This window comes from Mytilus edulis, chromosome 11 (assembly GCF_963676685.1).
Source record: "Mytilus edulis chromosome 11, xbMytEdul2.2, whole genome shotgun sequence".
Lineage (NCBI taxonomy): Eukaryota > Metazoa > Mollusca > Bivalvia > Mytilida > Mytilidae > Mytilus > Mytilus edulis.
This window is the reverse complement of record NC_092354.1, coordinates 42,489,460-42,517,112: the sequence shown is the minus strand read 5'-3', so window position 1 is coordinate 42,517,112 and position 27,653 is coordinate 42,489,460. Positions and strand designations below refer to the sequence as shown.

The 27,653-nt window shown below is 32.3% G+C and overlaps 1 protein-coding gene across 1 annotated transcript; it reads left to right on the top strand.

Moving 5' to 3' along the window:
• Positions 1-27,653, top strand: LOC139494272 (mucin-3A-like). Its single transcript, XM_071282440.1, has 9 exons — positions 1-473; positions 9,613-9,670; positions 11,626-11,766; positions 15,370-15,669; positions 16,433-18,220; positions 18,808-19,104; positions 21,366-21,443; positions 22,171-26,016; positions 27,544-27,653. The coding sequence occupies exons 2-9, from the start codon at positions 9,613-9,615 to the stop codon at positions 27,651-27,653; spliced, it is 6,618 nt and encodes a 2,205-aa protein (XP_071138541.1). The 5' UTR covers positions 1-473.

The following is a 27,653-nucleotide window of genomic DNA, read 5'->3' as shown; positions in this document are numbered from 1 at the left end:
ATGTCTCAGGTTATGTATTACCATAATAACACAATCAAAGGGTAAAGACAATATTTATGGAAATGATTATTACCATACGCGTCAATTATACACAGTACACATACATACCCTCGTGATCAGTCAGTGCTCTACGGAATATTTGAACTAGTTGACTTGAAAATATGGAAATTTTTATAATGAGAAATATGGAAATTATTTGTAATTTTTTTTATGGAATAATTCATTAATGTTTTCTTGATTTTTTGTAAGATTTTTTAATATGACAGTTTCTTGTGAAAAGGTTTTTCATTTTATATAACAATTCTTGTGAAAAAGGAATATTTACTTAGAAAATTGCAGTAATAATAAAGAGTTGTTGAGATTTATGTAAATGCAATTAAAAAGTGATAGTTCTTGTGAAAAGGAATATTTACTTAGAAATAGTATAGCAATTACGAAGATTTGTTGAGATTTATGTAAATCCCAAAACAAAGGTACGTATTGTTTGCTATAATATTATAATTATATGTATATGAATGTATTCCATGTAAATAACGTCATGTGAAATAAGTAATCAGTAATGTTTATTCTCGAAGTGAATATGGTGCAATGTAGAAACTAAACTTTATGTTAGCGCCGGTCAGAAAATTCTAAATTGTACAGCAAAAAGTATTTTTAACAGGCATACAAATTTCGTCTATTTACTTTATGTGGAGCATAATACACATAAACTGATATATAAGAGCTGTATGTACTAGATTTACGTTGTATTAGGCTGGTAAACCGAATTAAACTTTTAGTTTACCTCTTTTTGTGTGTGATTTTGCATTTTTCCTTCTTTCTTACACTATTGATATCTTGTTATACGTTTTATTTCAAAACGTAGTCTACCGAGTAAATCCAAGAATAATAAATGTGATTGTTTTAACATCCTTATTGAACGTTCAATGCCTGTCAAGTTTGCTTACTTCTAAAATTTACTGATAATATGTTAGAAAAAAATAGTTTTCATATTGTAATAAATTCATACATATGTTAAAAAAAGTATTAACACGTATTTCAACCTTTGTTTATAAGATCTAAATACATTTAAATAATGCAGTGCTTAAAAGTTCATATGCTTGGGACTTTTTGTTCAACTGCAGTTGTAAGTTCGTTTTCTATTTCGTCATTGCAATGCGTAAATTGCATTGATTCATTCCCCGCCTGGACATTAATCTGTCAGCATAACTATTTTAAATTTACAAAGTGCTACAGTTAATTTAATAAAAATGTTGTTTTTTTTTGTTAAGTCAGTCTTAATTTGTTTTCTCTTTTATCATTGCAAGTCAACAAAGATATCCTCTGTTTCGCCGGTTGAACGTAAATTCGTTACGTAGCATAGTTCATGTAGTTATAACAAATTAAAAAAGTTCGTCAACTATTGTATTAAGATAGTTTTTTAAAAAACCAATGGATCTTTATTTCTCATTTGTTATTGCATGTGATGAGGAGATGAGGATATTACACATTTCGCCTTCTATACATTCAACTGAAAAATAAATATTTTTTTTTATCTAGATTAAAACATCTTTTTTTCAAAGTCAGATCCAGAATACTTTTTTTTTCTTTTTCGTCATTGTAATGCGACAATGATATCACCTGTTTCGCCGTCTGTACATAAAGCTGTCATGGTATCGACAACGTGTTTATCGTTTATTGTTGTTTTATTATCCCCCACTCCCTAAGCGATTGACAGATAAATTACATGTATTTGTGTATTGTATTAATACATGATTGATAGTAATTTGTGTAATTAACAAAGCAATGATTGTTGTAAGTAGTATCTACCCTTGTACAACAAAAGAATACAGAACTATTATCCATATACATACATATAACTTATGTTAACATTTGTTAATGCTGTTAGAATATATACAGTCACATTTTTGGTCTCTGGGCCTTTTATTTTTTGTATTCTCTTGCTTGTTATTGCCATTTTCATTTATTTTTTTTATATATTTAAACACCGTATTATTCTCTTTTTTATTTCTTCTTCTTATTATTATTTTGTATTATTATTTTTTTTATTTAATTATTTTTTTTTTGGGGGGGGGGGGGCGTTTGCTTTTTCTTTTCGATATGTATTTCCCATTAATCTCTGTTCTGTAAAACCCAATGAAACACCTTTATATCACAAAAGAAGAAATTGATATATTGAGTAATGGCAGTTAGTCAGAAAACAACTTAACAGCTTAGTTTCTTTGACTGTTACATGTATGCATTTTCTATTTTCTAGACATGATTCAATGTTAATGAATTTATGTATGTCAATCTAGAAACTTGAATTCTATTTTGATTTGTTTTAGCATTCCAAGTTTGACGTGACGAAATAATATGTCAACTGTTGCGTCTTATTATACTAAAGACAACATCTCCTATGGGGTTTTAAATATAACTACATGTATAAAATTCAACAAAATTATGTGCGTATTCAGATTCTGAAAAAATTGTGCAATGTGTGCAAAGTGTTGAAAGTGCATCACATTTATTTGTAATAATTTCCATCCTTCTTTAAAACACAAGAATCGAAATGACGAAGGTACTTTTGACAGTATATTACAATAGACCACTTTCGAGTTCATCCGTCACCGGATTTTTTGTCAATTATGCGCGCCTTTATGACGTCGTTTACCAGATAGAGGGGATCGCCTGTATCCCTGCACTATTTACGTTCATCAAGCGTCTTTAATAGTTAATAGTGATCGTCATTGTGCAGGATAAACTAGAAATAATGTTTGTTTTATAAGAACTTAATTACAAATTCCTAATGTCAGCAGTGCTGATTGCCAATTATTAGAATTTAGTTTGCCGAATAATTTTTGCAATACAACAAGTATGGAAATCCGGTGACAGATTTGGAGGGAAAATGTTACTTTTCCCGCCTTTTAACAATCGAATATGTATAAATCATAATAGTATAAAAACAAAACGGATCATGGGGGGTTCAGGATATGGAAACAGGTGGAACTGTGTCAAGCCAACGTTTTGAGTGATAAAAAAGTCTATGCATTCATAATTTATGATATATTTTCTTAAACCCGTTTCAAAATCCTAGAAAAAAAACCCATTCGTGACGATTCAATGTTTCTTTAGCTTGCCCGTAAAGAACCTTTATTCTGATAACAGAATGCTTGTTGTCTCTGCAACGTTTCTCGACGCGATCTAATTCCGATCTTATGGTGGACGTTTCGTCCCCGAGGGTATCACCAGCCCAGTAGTCAGCACTTCGGTGTTGACATGAATATCAATTATGTGGTCATTTTTATAAATTTCCTGTTTACAAAACTTTGAAATTTACGAAAAACTAAGGATTTTCTTATCCCAGGCATAGATTACCTTAGCCGTATTTGGCACAACTTTTTGGAATTTTGGATCCTCAATGCTCTTCAACTTTGTATTTGTTTGGTTAATAACTATTTTGATATGAGCGTCACTGATGAGTCTTATGAAGACGAAACGCGAGTCTGGCGTACTAAATTATAACCCTGGTACCTTTGATAACTATTGACATATTGCACATGTTAAGGCAGTTTTACAATCATACACATGGTTGATGACCGTCTATTGACCTTTAAGCCTTCATTAACATTACAAGACCTTATACTTCATTGTTAGTAATCAGTTCATGGTTAAGATAAGGTGATTGATCTGTTTTATGTTATGGTTAGCGAGTTTTAGGGCTAGCGGTGACGGTTCAGAAAGGGTGGGTGTTCTGAGATTGGAACATTTTTAAAGGCCAATGCTTGTAAGTAAGGACATATGGTTGAAATCCCCCTGTTATCCTGGATAGTACCCCTCCTCTTTTTTTAAATGTATGGATCCGCCCTTAGGTAGTGTAAAGGTTTACTTATGCATGACTAATGGTTTGGGTTTAAGGTGGTACCTAACACTACAGGGAGATAACTCTGTAAATTCAGCTAAACGTTTTAATTACGTTGTGTTGTTAAGGGAATATTAAGCTTCTCGATGATCAAAATAAGTGTTTGTCAAACTGCTATATAACCAGTGTAATTTTTCTGATAAAACAGTTAGTTCAAATTTTTTGAAATTTTTATATTTTTGTAAAAGGGTCAAAGTGAATACTTTGTCAAAATTTTAAGAAAATTAAACGAGCCAAAATAATTTTAGTTAAAGTGTTCGGTACCACCTTAAGTAAAACTTTTAGTTAGAGAAGCCTTATATTATAAATAAGTTTGGTCATCTAATGAAAAGAAGCTCATGTTTAGTTGAATTTCTTTTTTTTCTTTCGATTTTTTTATTCTTTCTAGTCATCCTGTCAGGGTGTTAGAAGGGAATCAAAAGTTTTGCGCAGCTATGGCTGGACACACGGCTACTGATAGACAGTAAGTCGCCGAATGTATCACTGCCCCAGTACACTCTATTTTTGCATAGGTACTATGTATGTACTTATAATCTTTAGTACTGGAAATTTACTTGAAATATTTAATACTTTTTCTATACTTTAAAATGATTGTAATATTAAGTTTACTGCATTGTATAGTACTTGATTTGTACTTAACATGTTGGTACAGAAATAATACCAACAGTAATCACAATATTCCATGTTTGAAAATTATAACTGTAAGAGATTTGAAATAGACAAACTTTCAAAATGCTGAAAATGTAACGGTGTAACCAAACATTTGTAGTACTTAAATTTCAAGTACAAATCAAGTACTGTACAATACAGGTACATAAATATTACAATAATTTTAAAGTAACAAAATAATGCTAAAAATTTTCATCAAAATGATCATGAAATATTTGTCACTGGCGGTTTATTGAACAAACAAAGAATCGATAATTTAATTACTCCTTCATTCAAATACACCAACAGAGACAATAATCGACGTTTAATATGATAAAATGCTTTTAAACCAAATATAGGCCGTCTGTTTTTCTCTTTTAAATTGGTTTATGTTCACTCGTGACATGGTCTGTTAAGTTTTGCTTATTTCTGAAATCTTAACAGTGACCTATATCGTCGTCTGTTAGTCTCAAATAGATATTTATCTAATTCGATATCATTTGACATCTTATTTTCACTTTAAAGATAAGAAGAAAATCTGTCAGCTTGCTTTGTTCTGTTATAAAAAAAACGGCAATGTGATTCAAATACAAATCCCGTGTCCACACTTGTCTAAAATCTGTTCTGGTTATTTTTTCATCAGCCAATGGCATTCATGCCTCTGGCGTTGTGTATCATTACGACAAAACTAGAGAATTCCGAAAGGTTTATGAATCACCGCTGTCAGATCTGTTTAAGAGAAGCACCGATACATATGATCCATAATTTAATGGATTGACCTGTTACTTTTAACTTCGGCTTTGTACCTAGTAAGGTACTGCTCGGCTTCCCAATGAAGTTTCACTGTTCATAGATTACAGCATAGGAAATGAATCGTTGAAGACCTTTGCACTCGTGTGTCATGCTTTCGTGATTTCTTGTTTTATAAGTGATAATTGATGTAGGGTGTGCCGTTATTTATTGTAACAGAACGAGAAAAATCAGATTTTTATTTCATAATCGTCTTTTAATGTGTAAAAACCAACAAACATTGATATATTATGATATATTATAAAAAGTGTTACATATTTTTATTTCTATCAAACGTACATTTCTTGTAAATTTAAAACACTGAATCATACTGCAAGAAAAAAATTCTCTAAATAGTTTGTAGCTGTCGACAATTTTATATGTATTTAGATATATACCATACGGATGGGTTTTCTATAATGGTATCTCTACAAGGTACGAACGATTATTGATCAATATCTTACTAGAGATACTAGATGATTTTTTTGTTGTTTTCGATGTTTGTTGATGTATTATCCATGCTGTCCACAAAAAGACCTGTAAATAAGGCCGTTAGTTTTCTCGTTTGAATTGTTTTACATTGTCTTATCGGGGCCTTTTATAGCTGACTATGCGATATGGGCTTTGCTCATTGTTGAAGGCCGTACGGTGACCTATAGTTGTTAATGTCTGTGTCATTCTGGTCTTTTGAGGATAGTTGTCTCATTGGCAATCATACCACATCTTCTATTGTTTATATGTGTAAAAATATCCCCCCCCCCCAAAAAAAAAAATCAAATTTTCAAAAACCAGTAAAGAAGAAACTTGTTCACAAGGTAATGTATGACAAGAAAATGACATTAAATTTCAAGAAGCCCTGTCTGAGGTGGTCTTTCACATATTTTTCTGAACTCGATGTAATACAGATTGTAGAGACACTTGTGTTAAGATTGTATAGGCATTTGTTTTTGTTTTGAATTGTATCTATTAATCATTTGCTTGTATGTTTGTATAGGTATTTGTTTGTTTTTTTGTTTTGTTTAGGCACTAGTTGTTTTCAATTTGTATAGGCGGTTTTTTTTTGTTGTTTTTTTTTAGATTGAATCTACAATTATTTATGCCTATTTGGTTCTATTATTGGATTGCTGTAAATATTTAAGTACATTTTATCTTTATCTTACTGCATGAGGACCGGCCTGCTGTGGTTTACAAAATAAAAAATAATGGGGGGGGGGGGGCTAAAAGCTAAACACAAAGAATAGCAAATCATGGTCGGGAAGAGGGCGGTGGCTACACAATTGTAAGATAAGAAAATAATGTGCAATATATTTAAACAAAAGACAAAAAAGGATAAAGGATTTAAAGAATACAGAATTGAAGCAACCTCATGCAGACATTCATGCATGCACAAGTATGATAAATTGTCATTTACGACAATCATAGGTTGATTTTCCAAGGTCGGAAAATAGCTACGTGGCAACTAGTGTCGTATTTAGGAGAATGTTCTTTAGTGAACTTTTCGGTAACCGGTATTTGACAGCCATTTTATTTTTTGTTACTCGCACTGTCATTGTCATTTTGTGTAAAGTTTTAAAGTTTGTCATTTATATCCTTTTTTAAATAAATGTAATAATTGTAACAGACCGACAACTCAAATCCTTGTTCATGTCAGTTTTGCATAATTCAATTTGTTTGTCATTTATTTGATTTTTTTTTTTACAAAAAGACTTTAAAAGATATAGTATGTTCGCACTTTATATAATAAACTTGAATCATTGTTTTTCTTTGACATTTATTATTCTATGCAGGGATTTTTTTCCCATCTATCATGATAAGGTTATGAACATTTATTGATTTTATGCCCTCTTGTCATTATTTTTATGATGTAATTCTGTTCATATCAAAAACACTACAACTAAAAAAAAATAATATAAGACTTGCTATGAGGTATCAGTTTTTTCGTCATTGTTGAAGGCCGGACGATGACCTATATTATTTTTCTTCTACCTCGTTTTTTGTTTCTGATTGAGAGTTGTCACGTTGATGATCTTAGGGCATCTTCTTAGGTTTTATATCTATAGTACAGATCTGGCTAAAGGTCCAAAACATGTGTCACTGAAGAAACATGTTGCAAGCCTAAATTTATATTTGTGACGCTGTCCTTCGTGACACATATACATCTTATGATATTTTTACGTCGTTATGATGGGTCTAGCAAATTTCTCATTATCTTTACATTATATTTCACATAAACTTATAATACCAGTCACTGTAATATTAGCCGTTGTAGAAAGATAGGAAATGAAATATTGTAGTCGTATTTTAACTGTTCATTAATAATTTGAAATATTAAAGGGAATCACGAATTGTACGATCTCTGTAAATTAAATATTAAAGGGGCACTAGCTACGAGATATATAAAAAATCTAAAGTTTGATTTTTTTTCTGTTCAATCAATAATGAAAGTGAAATAGTGAAATAACAATTCGCTTTTTGCAGCCAAAAAGGTTCAGCTTTGTCAAATTACGCTAAGAAACATTGATAATTAGTAATTCACTTGCAAGTGAATGAGTCGACCTCTTTAAATCCGTATTCATGTGAACTTCAATTTAACCCCTAGCTAGAGATTGACAACGCATGCATTGTACGTGTACTGGTTATTTAAAGAAAAAGAATGTCAACAATGAAAGGGAAACTACGGTAAATCATTTAATAATTTTTCGATGCACATAAAATCATTCTTATACGGTTAAAAACAATGAGAAACATCTATTTTTAATCTATAAAATAAAATCAAACAGACCTATAAAAATCTAATTGCACGTGTTGGTTTAATCTATTCATATCTTTATTTATATTTACATCGCTTATATGGTCATCTGCGGTCAAATCGATAGTTAATTAGATGGCGTCTGGACTAAAATACACACGAAACGAACCTGTATATTATCTACCCCATGCTCTGTAAACTGTTTATTTTAGATTTTTTATAGTTTGGATAAATGTTTTACATTGTTATAAATCAAATATGAGAATTTGAGTCAAATCGGTGACCATGAATTTGACAGCTAGTGCCCCTTTAAACCAATTATTCAAATTCTTTGAAAAAGGTGATACGCCCAGAGCATCCGCTAACGTACTATTATAAGTTATATGGTTCGCTAATGACCGCCTACGGATCCATAGAGGGTAAGTAAAATTCATAGGGGGTGAGGCCGTAGACCGAATCCCCTATGGATTTTATTCACCCTCTATGGTCCGTATGGGGTCAGTAGTTAACCGTATAACGAATTTATCGCACGCGCTGGACTTTTTCTGCTGCGTTCTGTTGAAAAACAAACGACGAAACACAACAACATTAATAGATGACGTCATAAACCCCCTATAAAATTTACTAACCCCCTACGGTCTCATAGGGGGTCACCACGTTACGGCGTTAAACCAATCAAAACGTTGTATTTTACCCGCGGTGCGATAATACGCGTCTTTTTAATGTTAGCCATGGCGTTGTCAGTTTATTTTTAATCTATGAGTTTGGCTGTCCCTTATGTATCTGTCGTCCCTCTTTTACAAATCGTTAGATTAAATAATAATATGTCAATGCCTGCTGATGAAGTGTCTATAGTAATTAAAACGTGGCGTTTGTTGAACTCATTTGTTTCATAACCAATATAAATAAAGCCAATGATTTATTAGTATCTAAAAAGGGAAGGTCGGTATTGAGAAATTATATATGGATTTTCTGGTTGTGATGAAAAAAAAGATATGAAATTAGGTTCTAAATGGAACAAAAATCACTTTTTGTTCGGCATTGAATTTAACCGAAAAATATATCGATATTCTGGTTGTGATTTTGATTTGAAGATGGAAGTAAAAAGATATAAGATTAACAATTAAGTCATAAATGTAACAAAAATCACTTTTTGTTCGGCATTGAATTTAACCGAGAAATTTTCTGGTTGTGATTTTGAATTTGAAGATGGAAGTAAACCGATCACAAAAGATTACGGACGAAACGGAACAAAACACCCTTTTAGTTTGGCATTGAATTTTGTCGAGAAATATATCGATTTTCTGGTTGGGATTATGATTTCAAGATGGAAATAAAAAGATATTAGATTACCAAGTCCAAAATGGAACAAATATAACTTATTGATTGACTTTGAATTTACTAAAGGTAAGGTTCAAATGGACGAATTTCATTGATACAGTATTAAAAACACATCTCGATGGACAGTGAAGATGGATTGTTCATGCATTGCAAACAATTAATGTATCTTTTTTTTAATTTTCAGATGCAAGAAATCCAGTTGTTTGTCTCCCTTTATTTTATTATCTTCAAAATAGTATTAGGTAAGTGTTATAAGCATATGACTATTGCTAATTAACTTGAATAATTCAATCCCTCTCCGTGTCCTATTTTCTCCCACGTGAGGTTCATGTGCGATTAATGTAGCCATAGTAGTTCAGCGTAAAATACATGTAACGACTGAATTATTCGGTTTATTACTTAATAGAAAAGATAGCGAACTAATTGTATTAATGATTTATTGTTGGAGTAAACAATACTTTAAGCACTCTAGGTCAAATAGCGACGGACTTCTGTTATTTGAGGAGGATGACGGACTTATTTGAGGAGGGTGACTGACTTCTGTTATTTGAGGAGGAAGACGGTTTTCTGTTATTTGAGGAGAATGACGAACTTATGTTATTTGAGGAGAGGATGACGGACTTCTGTTATTTGAGGAGGATGACGGACTTCTGTTATTTGGAGAGGATACTGTAGTCTGCGAAGAAAACCATTGGCCTTCCTCTGAAAAAATCCTAATATACATGTAGGAAATAAAAGAATAAATCCAAACGGACACGCCACGGGAAAGGTTCGAACTAACCAACCCCTATGTTGAAAAACTAGTGATAACTGAAGAGGACTACCGATTGTCAATCTATCGTATTAAAATGTCAAATTATGTCAAATTTAATGATAATATTTTGGTTTTATTTTGAAGAGAAGTGAAACCGTTATACAATGCGATATTTTCAAAGTCCATCAAGGTGCACGTAACTTTACCGTTTGAATTTTATTCCATAACTTAAAATTGCTACAATCTTTAATTATATCAATTAGACTGCTCTTGTTATAAGCTTCAACAAAATCAAACTGGAAGAAATGACCAAAAAACGTGAATAAATGTCATAAATTAGTCTTTCCGGATGTCTGAGGTTTTTTCTCTCTGTTTAATGATTTTTATTTTTATTGCTTTCTCATATTTTATTATGTCATTTTAATACTTTCTTGTCATATGATTTTTCTCACATATATACATGGAAAACTCCGATCATTCATGTTAATTTATTTGCATTCTGATACATGCCAAGATGAAACACAAAATTTTTACCACAATACCACCTCAATGGAAATAAATCTAAAATGCGCATAAAAAAGGGTAATCAAAGTCATGGAGGTCTAAGGTGTAATTACAAAAATGTATGCAATTATGGAAAATTAATATTTATATCCTGTGAGACAAGGAAAGAGTCAGTCTCCAAAATGTTGTATATGACTAATGTTTCAAAAACCAAATCTCTCACAAACAGGCTTTGAAAATTTAGTGGAAATGTTTGCTTCCAAAATGTGGTATGGGAACTTGAACTTTTTTGTTAATATCAGTGAAAAAAAAAGTTTGAAATTTCTGGATTACCTCAAATCTTAATTTATTTTCACAGAAATAAAGTAACGTACAAGCATATGTATGATTCACAAAGCCATTATACAACAATTTTTAAGTTTACATACAACATTTTGGAAGCAAACTTTACAAACAACTGAGCTTGGCAATTTTGTAACATGTCTTATTTCACATGTGTTGATTGGTCTAACTTTATACTATTTTGGAATATTAAAGATAAATTATTTCCTCCCGCCTAGACGATTTTTGTGAAAAAGTAATTTTAGCCAAAAAAATCATATTCGACATTTTGTAAGCCCAGCGACGCAGTAAGTGTAAATTTCTGATCAGAACTTTGTGTGTTGATGTTGCTGTCTCGTTGATGTATACTTCAGATTTCTTTTTTTTTCTTTATTTTTTCGTTTGAATTGTTTTACATTTGATGATGGAAGTTTTTAACGACCTTGACTGGCTACGCAGCCCTCGCACAATTGGCTTTGGCTTGCGTCTTTTTGCTCTTTGAAATAATTTAATCTTTACCATAAGGTAAAAAAAACACAATCATAAGCTTGTCTTACAACGGTCTGACCCCTAATTTCAAATATGACAAACAATTTCATGTCATATCAACTTTTTCAGGTTTAAATTTATATGAAAGATGTACAGACAATACTCAATGTCCCACAAGCTCAGCCTGCCGTCCATACGATTGTCAAGGATATACTTGTCTCTGTGATGAAGGATTTGTCGCCACTGATGACAAAACAAAATGTCTGAAAGGTATGTTAAATTAAACCTCGCTGTAAAACGAATAATTGTGCGCCCTCTAGCGTCCAATAATGTAGCAATCGGAGATTAGATGGAGATTGGCGGAATATAACGACTGACATTATTCGGGATAACCTCGTTGGTGAATATTTTTCAAAGTTTATAAAACTTACATATTTTTTCTGTTCTGTCTTTTTGTAGTTGGATGTACAAGTACCTGTCCACGTCAACTTTTTTTTTTTTGTTAGAATTATTTCTATTCATATCAATCTGATGAATTATTCATTTTTCAACTAATTTTTATATTTTGGTCTTACATGTATAGTGTACTGTTACATTTTTTGTACACCACTATCCCAGAGTAGGAGAGGGTTGGCGCCTTCAAACTTTTTTTAACCCCATTACATTCTGTGTGTGATTTTCCCAAGTCAGGAGACTTTGATTCGTTTTTGTATTCATTTGTTGCTGTTTTTATGCCCCACCTACGATAGGAGAGGGGGCATTATGTTTTTCTGGTCTGTGCGTCCGTTCGTTCGTCCGTTCATTTGTCCGTCCGTCCTTTCGTTCGTCCGTCCGTCTGTCCCGCTTCAGGTTAAAGTTTTTGGTCACGGTAGTTTTTGATGAAGTTGAATTCCAATCAACTTGAAACTTAGTACACATGTTCCATATAATATGATCTTTATTATTTTGATGCCAAATTTTACCCCAATTTCTCGGTCCACTGAACATAGAAAATGATAGTGCGAGTGGGGCATCCATGTACTTGGGACACATTCTTGTTCATATTTGTTATGTAGTTCATTATTTTGTACATACATTAGGATATCAGTTATCTCGTTTGAATTGTTTTACATTTGTCAATTTTAGGCATTTTAAATCTGACTATGCAGTTTTGGCTTTGCTCATTGTTTTGGGCCATGCGGTGATCTATATTTGTTTATTTATTTGTCATTTGGCACAATGTGGAGAGTTGTCTCATTCACACATTAGATGTTTCAAAGGAGACTGTAGAAATGTTTTTTCATACACGACGGGGGTAGATATAATGAGGGCCCTCATGGGGTTTTTGATTATGTGATTACTTGGCCGTTTTTTTAATGATTATTTGATTATTAAGCCAAATATTTCATGATTATTTGATTACCTAGGACTGTATTTTTAGTTTATAATTATTTGATTACTAAAGATAAGCAAATATTTAATGATTATGTGATTATATTGGCAAAAAAATGGTGATTATGTGATTACTAGGAACCCCCCCCCCCCCCCCCCCCCATGAGGGGCCTCTATAATGAAAAGTGTTTTTATATACGGTGGGCTACAATCATGGTATTTTATAAATGACAAACTAGATCCATCGTCGTATCTAAGTAAATGATATTTTGTATGTGCTTAAGTTTTCTAATGATCGCATAAGATACAAAACAATGTTTCACCATTAATACTAATTCATAAATGTTCTTGTTTTTTTTATTTAATCTTATTGGTGCCATAATACTGCATTTCATGTCTTCTATTTCATGGATTCCATGACTAATGGATAAAAACATAAAATTCCATTTGAAAATTAGATTTATTAAGGTAGATCATAAGTAAATGTTTTTTGAGACAGAATTTTCTTATAATTTGACAAAATGAAGATTTTCCTATGCTGTTTTCAAAAATATAATAAAAAGTATGGGTCACCGTGCTATTTTTCAAGCTATGAGTTGTTGAAAATTACCTAAATTTGGTTAGTTTTTTCATGAAAAAACACATAACAGTGCATAAAAAAAATTCTATGAGATAGAATTTTGAAAAAAATTGTGAGAAGATAAGTTTTATAATATGTTTTAAGAAAATAAAAAGAAAACATGGTGTCACCGAACTTGTTTTCTTGCCACAAGTAAAAATAAAAAATTTCCCTATTAGCCCAGTATAAATTTTGTGCTAAAAGAGTTATCTCCCCTTAAATGGCTCATTTGAAAAGAAATGATTTTAAAAACCAAAAAGGTTGATATTTGTTAAAATATTTTGAATAATACAATAAATTAGCAAGTTTTCTTTATATAAATAAACAGTCTAACCATTAAATTGCAAATCTGTTTCCAAATTTGCTGATTTGGGCAAATAACTAGACCGATTTTGTACTGTGATTGTACAATCCAAGATGGCGGTATACCATGAATCTACCTTAAGTTACTTTTTAATTTAGAAAGAACATGTTACTTATGGTAAACTTTTCGCAATATGGAAAGAGAGCACATATTTTAAGCTAAACAATAATTACTACTAGAAATATCTAGTACACGTGTGACAATTTATTGAATGTGACCTTCAGAACAGGCATCGACCTCTTGATGATAGAAAAATATATGCAAATATTTATGTAAATTAATAAGTTATTCATTATGCTCATAAACAAAGGTAACACGAACGTCAAGGACAAATAAGCTTTTGATTCCTTATGATATATTGAATTTTAGCGTGACTAATACTTTACAGTATATACAATACATTTATGTTTTACCTGAACACTGTGTATATAACATATTCTAAAGAGTTGCTTGGGTAAGGGAAATACTATGATTGACATTGAGATTGTGGAATTATGATTAGATTTTTGACTAAAACTCTTTAGATGCTTCCAACAGTTTTGATTCAAGCGCCATCGATGAGTTATTTTAAGAAAAACGCGGGTTGGGCGACCAAATTACAAGCCTGGTATATGTATCTTCTATGAGGTTTTTTTTATTATTATTAAAGAATTAAAAGTCACAATCAGAAAACTGATAATTGTTTAAAACTGAACGCTTTTATCGGCGTTTTTTCTTTGAGTCATATTTTTCAATCGGCAAACCTCGGGTGACTCCACTTTTCTCCGGATCTGGCCGATCGAGTTGTGACGAATGGCATGTTGTCTACCCTTTCTTCGACTTCTGTTGTTTTTAATATTCTCTAGAAATCTGTACTCTTTTTGTAAATTATCTGTAAATGAATTCTCCTCATTTATAAGGGTCTGGATGGATTTTACGGAATATATAATTATGGGTAAAACATACTGATCAAAGCCCCATCCCCAAATTAAAACTATAGAAACTAGGGGGGAATAAAAATTAATAGGGTTCAATGTACAAAGGAAAGAGAATAATGAGAAATTTAAAAAAAAAGAATAGAAAAAAATGGCCTTAAAATATAAGAAAACAGAAATAAATACTCCCCCATCCTCACCACAATTTACTTATTTCCATAGTTAAGTCTTTAAGTTTAGTATAATCGTATATGAGGTATCATTTTACTTTAAAATAGATCTTCAGATTATGACATTTCGAGGATTTTTGCTAAAACAAATCCAATATGGACTTTATTCAGTGATAATGGTAACCTAAATGTGTACACTTCCGGACTTGATTTCAGATGTATAACTCTGAAACTGGAGAAGTGTTTAATTATTGCAGTCAATAAACAGTATACAAATTCAAAAGAAACAATTATTCTATATCTTGGGTCAGCAATGTGTTTTTGCGGCGTTAGTACTTCAAATACTAAAAAAGCAAGTTTTTTGATGCGCTGTTTAAATTAAAACATAAAACCACGGTACATAAAAGTTAGACCGATATTTGTTTTCTTTTTTAGGACGACTTATTGGAGATAAATGTAGCTTTACCGACAGCATATGCATGTCTCCTTTTGCTTTCTGTCTCGGTCACTGTGAATGCATGGGTGTTTTCCAGCCTACAGAAGATGGTCGATGTAAGCTTCCAGGAATGGGATTTACAGGTGACAAATGTGACGAGTTGTCTCCCTGTCATCCACCGGCTGCGTGCACAGACAACAAATGTGTCTGTGAATATCCATATCGTCCATTAACTAACTTTGAGTTTTGGGTCGACCCTATGCATCCACGGCAATGTGTACCAGAATCATACTCTCCAGGTAGGAGCACTAAATTTTATTACAATGTATGTCCAAAATTTGAGCATAAAATTTACTGAAATAGTTTTATATGCAATTATATATTACACCAGAGTAAACCATCTCGTCAAATCCTGCAATTTGATTGGTTACCTTAACCCATATATATAAAGATAACCAACATTCAGATCTGAGTGGTAATTAATTTTGTAATTAAGACACTCAATACTTTTTTTTGTTTTTATTCAGACTTTGCATGTGATATTAACCCATGTAATATATATATTAAATATTACTCCCCTTTATCTCCTTCACCTGATCGGTCAAGGGAACTAAAACGCTAGTATTGAATATGAACCCATTGCTCGAATAACATACTAATATATTATGTCTCCTTACCTACCGAATTAAGCTATTCACCGGGTTTATGATAACACGAGCATCACAACGGGTGCCACATGAGGACAGGATCTGCTTACCCTTCCGAAGCACATGTGTAGGGTTTGTGTTGCTTATTCTAAAGTTTTCTATGTTAGGTCTTGGGAACTATTATTTGCTGTTTGTCTTTATCTTCTTCTTTTTTAGCCATTGTGTTGTTAGTCTGTTTTGAATTTCGATCTATGAATTTGACTGCCCCTCTCGTATATTTTGCCCGTCTTTGACTTGTTTAATGACAATACAGGCGTTTACTTAAATAAGTAGAAAGAAAACCGGAATATTATACTGATGATTGAAATGGTGATCTTATAGGTTAATAGCATACACATTTGTTTTAATTATTCAGGAAAATGTAATGGAACAGATATAGTAATACCTCTGGCATTGCAGCCGACAACATCATCATCATCAACAACAACAACAACAACCACTACAACAACTACTACTACTACTACTACAGTACCATCACCAACTACGGAAGCTACTACAACCACGACGACGACTAGACCTACCACTACAACTGAACCACCACCACCACCAACAACTTCCGCCTCAACAACTACAGAGACCACTACAACAACAACCAAACCAACAACATCTACACGTCCTACAACAACAACTACCAAAAGACCAACAACTACAACGACAACGACGAAAAGACCAACAACAACGACGAAAAGGCCAACGACTACCACGAAAAGACTAACGTCAACCACGAAAAGACATACGTCAACCACGAAAAGACCAACAACAACGACGAAAATGCCAACAACAACAACCAAAAGACCATCAACAACGACGAAAAGGCCAACAACAACTACCCAAAGACCAAAAACAACTACCAAAAGACCAACAACAACGACAACGAATCCAACCACATTGACAATATCTACAACAGGTACTTCAGGATTTAAATCAACAACAACAGACCCATCAACAACAACAGCAGATCCCGAAACAACTATAACAGGAATAACAACAACTACTTCTGAACCCAATCCTATACTTACCAAACAAAACCAAATAGCTAATCTTTCTACGGCAGTTAATAGTATTTTGTTTAACATTGAAGATAAAGGACTCCGAAATAAAAGCAGCTTTAACGAGACTTTGCATAAATCCAAACAGAAAAAATCTCATTTGAATGTAACTAACAATAACGATTTGTCATTGACTAAATTAAACACAACCAATCAACTATCATGTAGCTCTATACCTTCATCGAGTTCACCTCTGCAGTCTAGGATACCGACAGCAGTTTACAACGTAAAGCCAGAATCAAGCGAATATATAATGCCTACCCTGTCATATCGGACGATTCCAACATCTGTTATGTCTGATAACATTGCACCAACATTTACACCAAGTACTGATTTTCTGTCGGATACAAGAACGATATCTGAAATAAGGCATGAACCAACTCTCCATTCGAGCACACCGTTCATGAGTCCAGGACTAAAAAATAGTAACATCGTAACAACTACTGCTTCATCAGAAGTAAACTCTATGCTTACATCATCTTTACCATACGAGACAATAATCAATACAACGTCTCTCCCATATGTTGTAAGTGTTGAAAATATCCACACGAACAAATCGCCAGAAAAGAAGGAAAATCCGAACAGTAATTCTAATTTTCCTACCGTTCCTATATTCCATATATTCTCACGAACTAATGACAACAAGAAGATCATAAAAAGTGAAAATTTATTTATTCTGAAGGATACACCCGCCATGGAAAAAACTAAATTCCTAATGAGTGGTAACACTAAATCCGATATTGTTTCTGAAGAACAGAAAACAACTCCCGTAAACAGATTTAGTGTAAATGTTGCTACTTCAGTACTCACGTCTGAATTTCAGCCAATCACAACACCACACACAACGACAACATTTCAACCAATCACCACCAAGAAAACAAAACCACTTCCATCCCACTTATTCGTACCTATAAGACCAATAGTACCTATTGCTGTTACGCTGTTTGATATTGGACGTGAGCTATACTCGAGTTGTACACAACATTTGCAATGTCCAGAGCATGCGCAGTGCAGACCAAATACGTGTCAAGGTTACACGTGTCTGTGTGAAGAAGGGTACATTGCAAGTGAAGATCGTAAATTCTGTCTGAGAGGTAAGTACGCAATAAATAACGCATAGAGGGTATTGCTGCAGATGTTTACCCCGGGAAAATAGTTAACCGAGGCGAAGCCGAAGATCACAATGTTTTGTAATTGAGTAAGAATTTTCTCCATTACTTGGTCAGCTATTTGTAATTTTATATAAAGTGTATGTTTATTATTGGCTATTACATTGTTGATTTTAACTTTGCGACTTATTGATTATTACAAGACGATAACGTTTTAAAATCAATTTAAATGCGTGCAAGTGGATAACTAGTACCTTCATCATGTACGCAAGCCACAAGATATACACAGAGTTCTCTTAACATGACACCTGCTTGGGGTTCAAATCTTATATACTTAATAATTCTTCATTGTATTAATTACTCAGTCTATTGTGTCAAAAAGTTTTTTTTTCTCTTTTGTTTTAATTTGAATGTACTTGCAAGCAAAATACAAGTATAAGAATGAAACAAGACAGTATATGATAAAATTGAAATGTGAATTTAAGAGTAGTAGTTGTAGTAAGAAATTGACTTTGCTGCACCAAAACCAAACAAAAAATACATTAAAACACAAACTTTCGTTTTTGTTAAAGCTATCCGGAATGGCGAAAGATGTGACCCAAGGACAGACAAATGTTTGTCTAAATTTTCCATGTGTGCTGGTGTATGTAAATGCTTGGAATTTTTCGAGCATACAAGAGATGGTCGATGTAAGCTTCCAAATGCTGGTTATCTTGGTGATGACTGCTCAAAACGAGGCTGCCAGTATCCATCTAAATGTGTAGATGGTAGATGTCGCTGTGTACATCCTTTCCGGAAGTTATCAGCAGAAGAGTTCTGGATATCTCCACAGTCAACCTTACAGTGTAGAATGCATGATTACTCGCTTGGTAAGTATTGTTTTGAAAATATATATCAAGATGCTTGTTATTGCTTGAATTCTGCACAAAAGCCCTATCTAAAACAGTGATGCATTATGGGAATACAACAGTTTTTGTCGTTCTGATAGGTCAAAACAAGGACACTGCGAATTCGCAACAAAAGTATAGTATTGCTTTTACATTTTACCGAAAAGTCTGATAATCTAAATAAGATGTATTATTTCAATCCATTCGTTTGATGTGTTTGAGCTTTTGTTTTTGCCATTCGATTATGGACTTTCCGTTTCTAGTTTTTCTTGGAGTTCTGTATTTTTTGTGATTTTACTTTTTGCTGCCGTGTTGTAGAAGTGTATTGGTGCCTATATAAAACAAAGTGTACGCACTGTTCATGTGACAATTAAGACTATGATAATTAATTCTTTTATTAGTTATGTAATAATGTATCAGTTCTTGTATTTGCATTATACATTTCTAATGTCAATATGATAATTGGCATTATTAAAACTGTGCTTAAAATATTCAAAAATTGAATTCATATGTCAAATTATAATGTTGTCTTTGTGGTTTATTGTCTTAATTGAAGTTTGCTTCTCAGTTTCAAAGTAATTAACTTTTCAAAGCACTAGTTTATATTGATGGGGAATTGATAAAGGAATCCAAAGAGCAAACAAAATATATAGGTCACCGTGCTTGTTTTTGAGATATGAGCCATTGAAATTTTGGCGGGACAAAATTCTCTCTTGACTTTTCATAGCTTTATCATTGACAAGTTGAAGTTCTCAAAAACTGTTAAAAAGTAATTAAAATGTTATAAGACTTTTACAGATGGCTTATCATTATACATGTAAAAGATTTTCAAAAAGAAAAATGGGGGTCACCGGGCAAATTTTTTCAAGGCATTTAAATGGATAAAACCAGAGGATTCAGAAATTCTGACAAAAAATCCGAAACATGACAAGCCAGCTTCCTTAATTGAAGTTTATTGAATTCATATTTGTGATTAAAATATATAGAATTCGCCGTTTCAGATCCTAACGCACTCTCGGTAATGTTTTCAAAAGTGTACACAAATACGTTGTGATTGGTTTAAAACGTTCTAAACAACTGAAGTTCAACCAATGACGCAACGTTATTTTTATTTTTGTGTACCAACAATTAGATTACCCATATTCAATTACAATCTAAAAAAGGCGAATTGCAAATACGATATAATTCATACATGTATAATAACCGATAGAGAATTAAAAATGAAATGATTGCAACATTTAAATAAGTGCATGATTTGAAAAAAAGTGTCTATTTTATAAAACAATAAAAGTGCAAAATAAGAACTTTAGTTGCTCGTTACTTCACTGAGGTATCTTGATGAAACCATTTGTATTATCACCGTTAACCAATGTATACTATATCATGTATATAGTAAACAGTACTTTACTTTATAAATCAAATTATGTTTTATTGTAATGCCACTCATTGGTCGTATGATACAAAAAATGCACCTCTGGCAAACTAATCTTAATTCTGACCCATGTATCTTTTCACGAATTAATTAAAACATTTTTAATTTTACATTTAAAAGGATTTTCACTAATGTATTGATCTCGGGATCAGTAGTTCACTGTCAATTGTATTATTAAACACAGTGTAACACATTAAGCATTAGATCAAATGACTTTACAAGTTAAATATAAGTTATAACATTGATAAATCTGCATAATTATAAAAAAACTTAGGAATAATTATGTATACATATTTAGCACATCAAAGACACATGTCACAGTAAAAGATGTATTTGTCTTTGTTCAATCATTATTACTTTGATTATTCTTGCAAATAATATTGTTTGGTTAAATTGTTGTATCTAAATTATTTTGTTATGTTGAGAGATTTTAAAAAGTTTACTTTTTGTGAAATGAATATAAATCTTTTGAAGACTCGAGACGATTTAAAGAATGCTATATTCTATGTCTTGTATAGATTGTTTTTTATATCCTCGAACACAATATGTTTCTGCTAGATAGTGTCTTCGTTTTGTTAATTTTGTGATTATTATGTTTCATTATTATATATCCAATATCTTCTTCCATACTTTGGACTTATATTTCAGAATTATATATATAAAACTAACACTTTTAAATTTAGTAACTATTGGCAATCGAAGGAAATGATAAGAATGATATGTATAAAATTAAAATTAATAAATGTCTTTCTCGTTCAAAAGACATTATCATTAATTTATACATAAGCGAAAATTTTGACTTTATTTACAGATAAATGCAATGGTTCTTACATTCAAGTTCCACGTGATCTCCGGCCAAATATAACTACGCTTCCACAGGACACAATAGGTAGGTTAAATGTCAAATAGTGTCAAAATTATTTACTTCGTCATTATCGGTGTATATCAGTTTTCATCTCACAAATAGCATATTTTTAATATGTAATACACTAACACGTTAAGATTGAGTGCATTAACCCGTGTTTCTAGTTTCAAAGTGTTCATAGAAATAGGTTGTCTTTTATATCAATGTGTATGTGTTTTAACTTGCAAATGAAATGTTTTCTTTGTTAAACACTTACGCGTCACTTATTGTGCGCATCGCTTGTAAAATGTTTCTAGAATATATTATACTTCCATATTCAGAAATGCTCACTTTTCAGGATAGCAGGTTCTATTTGAATTGCAAACGGTGTCAACCTTTCCCTTAAAACATAGCTTTTATATGTTTTATACTTAATTCACAAGCATCTGCATGTTCGCTATTCATTTATTCAAATTATTGTTGAAGTTCATGACTTCAATAATTTAATCATGTAAATTTCCAAATTATTACGAGCATATACCATAACGATTTTGATAAGACCAACCACATTTTGCGTTTTCATGATAAGCTGCATACATGTGTTACATTTTTGTATGTATCTTAACGCAATATTTCATTATTAATTGTGTGATACACAACCAGTTCTCATATTCGAATTAATGAAAACAATGCAAACTTAACAGAATAAGCTCTTAAAATGAAACAGAAATACTGCATTCATGTTCACCAAATTTCTGTTTTCCTTTCACAGATACTGCCTTGGAAGTTTTGTCGTATTCATCTTTTATTGTCGATCTTTCGTCAAAAATTGACGCCTTCTTAACAAATTCGAACATGGCTTTGAGCAGTGCAACTTCAATCATTTCTACTGCGCCTGCAAACTATTCTACTAGCAAACAGCTGCAATCTCTTTTCTCTTCATTCTCTACTGCGTCTGCGGCTGCGCTATCTTTTCTGTCTTCGCCTTATTTGAATCTAGAAATAGCAGACTCTACAATGAGCACTTTACCAATTCCAGACAGTGTTAAATTATATACGGTTAGTTTACCTGAGCAAAATAATGTTTTAGAAACATTTTCTATGAAGCAGTCATACACTACAACATCATTAGTCCCTCTTTTCGATTTAATGCGTTCTGTTTTGCTTAATCCGAAAAACTCAGAACCTTATGATATCGATGTAAAAACAGAAATGTTTGACAAGCAAGGCAATACTCGACTCACCACTTCTGTATCAAATAAAGGTGTCTCTAATTTTATTCAATTTGAAAATAATAATAGCAATACAAGGTCAGAACATCATACAGTTGAGCACAGTCTCATGTTTTCGTCCATTACTCCAGTAGTATTCATTGAAGGATTGTCTGATCAAACAGGCCCACACAGTAGTAAAAACAGTCGGATAACAGACACAAATGCTTCACAACCAATAACATTAAAAGGATACGCTGAAAAAGAAAGTTCGCTAAAATCTAACATGAATTCAGTGTTTCTGAGCATCAACAACATAGATAATTTTTCTTCGAAATACAAAGCAAAACCAACTACAGGAGAATACGGACTCCAATCCTCTTTTTCATCAGATTATATAGTTATTGTAGAAACTACACAGACGCGAGCCACATTGGGTGAATCATCTTATGATAATATGAAAAATAAAGATGGTGGCTTTGAATCCGCTGTTGTTTATTCATCTAGTTTGTATAGATCAATTGCAACTGATGGTTCTGCTGCAAATGCATATAGTTTTCATCAACTTTCATCCAACATATTAGATCAATTTGGAAATTCATCAAGAAATAATATCGATTTTACAAAAACGTTGAACGATGTAATAGAAACTTCTGATCTACAATATATATTCACCAATTACTCAATGAAAGACAACATGGCCAGTTCATTCGAGAAATACTCTAATGTTACTACAAATATTCCAACTATGAACCAGAGTAATGAGACCGGATTTGAATTTCGCAATTATATAACCGGATCTTCAGTGTATAAAATGCGTGCTAATGAAGTGTTAGACTCTATATCAAAATATGGGGTTTCAATTGTAAACGAAGGCCGTACTACTAATTCAATCATTAAAACTACAATAGATTTAAGTCAGGTGTCATCAGCAGATTTAAGTCCGTTCACGGACATCAACGTATTAACAAATGATGGAAATCTGACAACATATACAAGTAGTGTATCTTTAAACAGGATGAAACAGTCTATTAACCTTAAAAGAAAGGAGATTTTGTCGACCAAATCCGTTTTGTACATGGATGTATCACTGAAAAAGAACATCGCTGAATTTTCAAACCAAGATACCACCATTGCTAAAGATGTATATACTCGAAGTATTACCACTCAGAATGGAGACGAATCGAATGATAAACCATCGGCTTATAATCCTTCGCGTGATGATAATAAAGTAACAACTTTAAGCACAATTTTTAAAAATATGGAAACTCACACGAGCCTCATTGGGGATGATGATCTTAATTTCGATTCACCTAGAGTAGTTGATAATAAGGAACTTCGTATTGCTCCCTCAAAGACGTCAGTAAATTTGTATCAAACTCTTTTGAAAGAATCGTCTTCAGTTGTTAATGTGGTTACGGATACACACCTATTTTATCAAATTGATCATTCTACACTACTAGTACTAAACGACACTGATAATAAATCCTTATCAATCAACACAACTTCAACACATCAGTATTTGCATTTTGAAACTGTGAATTTGACACATACTGTGGCGAACTCTATGTCAATTGCACAAAATATTAATCCGAGTGTTTCGTATTTGACCAGTTTAAGGTTATCCAACCGTGATGCCAACGTCACTGAAACTGTCTCTTTAAAGTATACAAATATACAGCACAGGATTCTGGGTAATCAAATTCACGAAGATATTTCAACGGATTTAAAGCATCAATTAAATGTTTCTACTTTAACAAACAAACTATCACAGGGTAAAGTATTTCCAACTGAGTTGAAGCCCCAATTTCTGCACCCGTCTTTTAATAAATTAAAAGAGATTGTCAAAACTGATAATACCATTCAACTTCACAGAACACCAGATAAAGCCTTTGACGGGAAATTAATAAGTTATACCTTTAAACCTATTTTAGTATTATCAAAATCGAACATTGTCAATACGACAAACAATAGCTTCAATGAAACAGCAGAAATAATACCCAACGTTCCCTCGAGTCAAATAGTGTATACAAAGTTGTCTGAAGGGACCGATAGTTATAATTTTAGTCCTGATTCTAATGTTACAGTAGAAAGGTATGTCAATACAATAAATGCACCATCGATGTCAACCACAATGACAAAAATATCACAGAACTCGCTACCGGAAGTCAACTCTACTGCTTCAATCAAAAAGATGCCAACCGAAGCAATTTTCGAATATGCATCTACTGTCATGAGTATGATACCAGAGGAAAACACCAATGAAGCAAAATTGCTAGAGACTAAATTTGAAACCATAGAGACGACTTTCACATCGGCTACCATCTCTTATTCAAAAGTGAATAATTCCACAGAGGGTTTTGCACTTCAGAATACATTAAAAACAGATTTACTACCTACATCCAAAAGCGAAATCAGGAATAATGCAACTAAATTCTCATCACAATTTGAATCTCAAAATGAAGGAGCAGAGTCATTGGTTTCTGCTTTGAAAATCACGCCAAACCAATTGTATGTGTCTATATTTGATTTCATGGTGATGAAAACTGCACCACGATTTAATTTTGATGATACCATAACTATGGAAACTATGGTATTAACATATGAAAACAAACTACTCAAATCTACAATGTCCTCTATATACGAGGATACTCTACTAGAAACAGTTCCCAAAATCTGTTTAGAGGACAAACATACTGATGTCATATTGAAACATGAATTTAGGACAATCACGACGGAGGCACAACCCACCTCTAGATTAGAGAACAATGTAGTAGATTATTCAACTAGCTCCTTAGTTGAGACCAAAGTTGATGAAGCTGTACCAATATCTTCAATTGCTTATACTAAGCTTGGCGCTACGAGAAATCTTGATTCACATCAGATGCGGATGAATAATAAGTTATCATCTTCCTTTTTAGATACGTTTTTGAGAGCTAAGGAAACATCTGCAACTACAACTAGGCTACCGGAATTAGAGGCTCCATTTCAGACACAGCTACCAGACAATTTTATTTCAATCGAACCAGATGATGCCACATTTCAGCTTAGTGCAATGTTCAATCAACTGACCGATATAACACATCATCTTCCAAAATCGATTATAAACGAATTGCCAAGCTTGAAATTGAAATCTGCAGAATATTTTAGCAAGATCATTGATCAAAATTCATATACATCGCATCATTTACTATATCCAAGTATAATAGACAATGGCGTCATCAGTAATCATATGTCAAAAGAAGAACTTACAAATCCGTCTGAGATAGTTGATGTGGAAACATATATTCATAGATTACTCAAGGAACCAATTATAAAATATTTGGACGCCGATTTATTTGTAAGCTTGGTACCAACGACAACACTATTTACGAACCGTCAAGATGAGGACAAAATGTCACGTTTCGGTAAGTACTTAAACATATATTAATGAATCTATACATATAATGTTGTTGTAAAATAAGATATTTAGGTGGTGATAAATATTTATTTTTAACCAGAAATTTTATCTCTAGTTTTCGCATTTTCATTTGAAGTGAATATTTTTTGGATAACTCTTTTCAATTTGCAGGGGAAGAGTTCATGACAATATCATGTGTTTTTAACAACTTCCTACCTTTTAGTGTACTTTTGAATAAAGAAGAAAAAGAGAAAAAAAAACAACCACGAGTCGTCAATAGACATTTTTTTAAATTGCAAAATTTTGACACCGGATTATAAACCTTTTCGACAGGTTGCCTTATCTGGGTTTGAAATTTCAATGTTCAGTCAAGTGAGATCAACTTAAACAGGTATACTCAAGATGACAATCGGTTTAGTTTAGGGGAGGGGAATATTCTGTTTTCTATATTAAACGAAATCATCGAAAACAGTTTAGTTTCCAAAAAAATTGCACTGAGTATACGTTTAATTTTACTTCTTTTGTTGCTCTTATTTGACCAAGTACTACGATGTCTTTATTAACCCGAAGTCGAAAGTGTGAATAGTTTATTGTAGAGACGATAACAATATGCAAAATAAAAGTCAAATTAAAACAATTCCAGAACAAAAAACTGAATTCAATAAATATCAACAAATAATAAGGTTACGCAATGTCTTACAAAATCAAAAGAAAACAATGAGACAAATTTAAGAAAGGAAATTAACCTTACAACAAAAAATCCTGATGGAAAGAGTCTTATACATGACGTAACATGTAAACAACAAAAGCTCTTAAGTGAAAAAATAACATTTGTCTGCGTTATATAAAAAGTTATTTGAATTTTGATTGTTTCGTTACAGGGATCTGGAAGCTTTGCTGCAGCTAACTGATACAAGAATATTTGCTTTGCTTGGGAGTTGGTCATTATTTGCATTGCATTCTGCTTTAGATGCTTATCAATTTGTGTGTAATTCTCTTTAAATAAAGACTAACTTATGAGTTATAATCATTGTAATATTTCATACCTTGAATCCTTTGTCTAGCTTTCAAAAATATGTGCATTGATTTATTCTGGTATAAATGAGGGTCTAGAAGTTGGAGGGTCTGTCAATCTGTAGTCTTTAAATAATCTTCCTGTATTCTTTATATTTAGGCGCTCCGTTATTCCCTATTCATAATGTATATGCCATGCTTTTCTCTATTCTTCATTCCTTATTTTTATGTCCCCTTACCTTTCTCTTTGCTGATAATCTCATTTATACCCAAATGCAAAATGAAATATTTTTGTAGATTACCACGAGTATTCTTTTGAATGTTGTTGCAGAGAGCATGTTATATATTGTTTTATGAAATTGTACACCATATTGACGTTCCGAAATAGTGTATTTATAAATGTTAGGTTAAAGATTTCTATAATTACTAAATTGTTTCAACTTAATTAACTGACACAGAAGGCGTAGGTTTCTTTATAGTAATGTTAAAGCGACTGCAATATTTTTTATATTTTTTTCAGTATCAAAAATGACAACAGATATCCCAAATGTAACACCAATTTTACCGGAAGCTGACTTTCCAGGAGAGAAACCCGATAAACCAGAGGTTATAAGAAGTGGCCTCGGTTAG

Excerpts from the sequence above, each read along its gene's own strand:
- LOC139494272 (XM_071282440.1), top strand. The coding sequence starts at position 9,613 with ATGCAAGAAATCCAGTTGTTTGTCTCCCTTTATTTTATTATCTTCAAA. Across the intron at positions 15,670-16,432 it reads ACCAGAATCATACTCTCCAG|GAAAATGTAATGGAACAGAT; the intron begins GTAGGAGCACTA and ends TTAATTATTCAG. Across the intron at positions 18,221-18,807 it reads TCGTAAATTCTGTCTGAGAG|CTATCCGGAATGGCGAAAGA; the intron begins GTAAGTACGCAA and ends TTTTTGTTAAAG.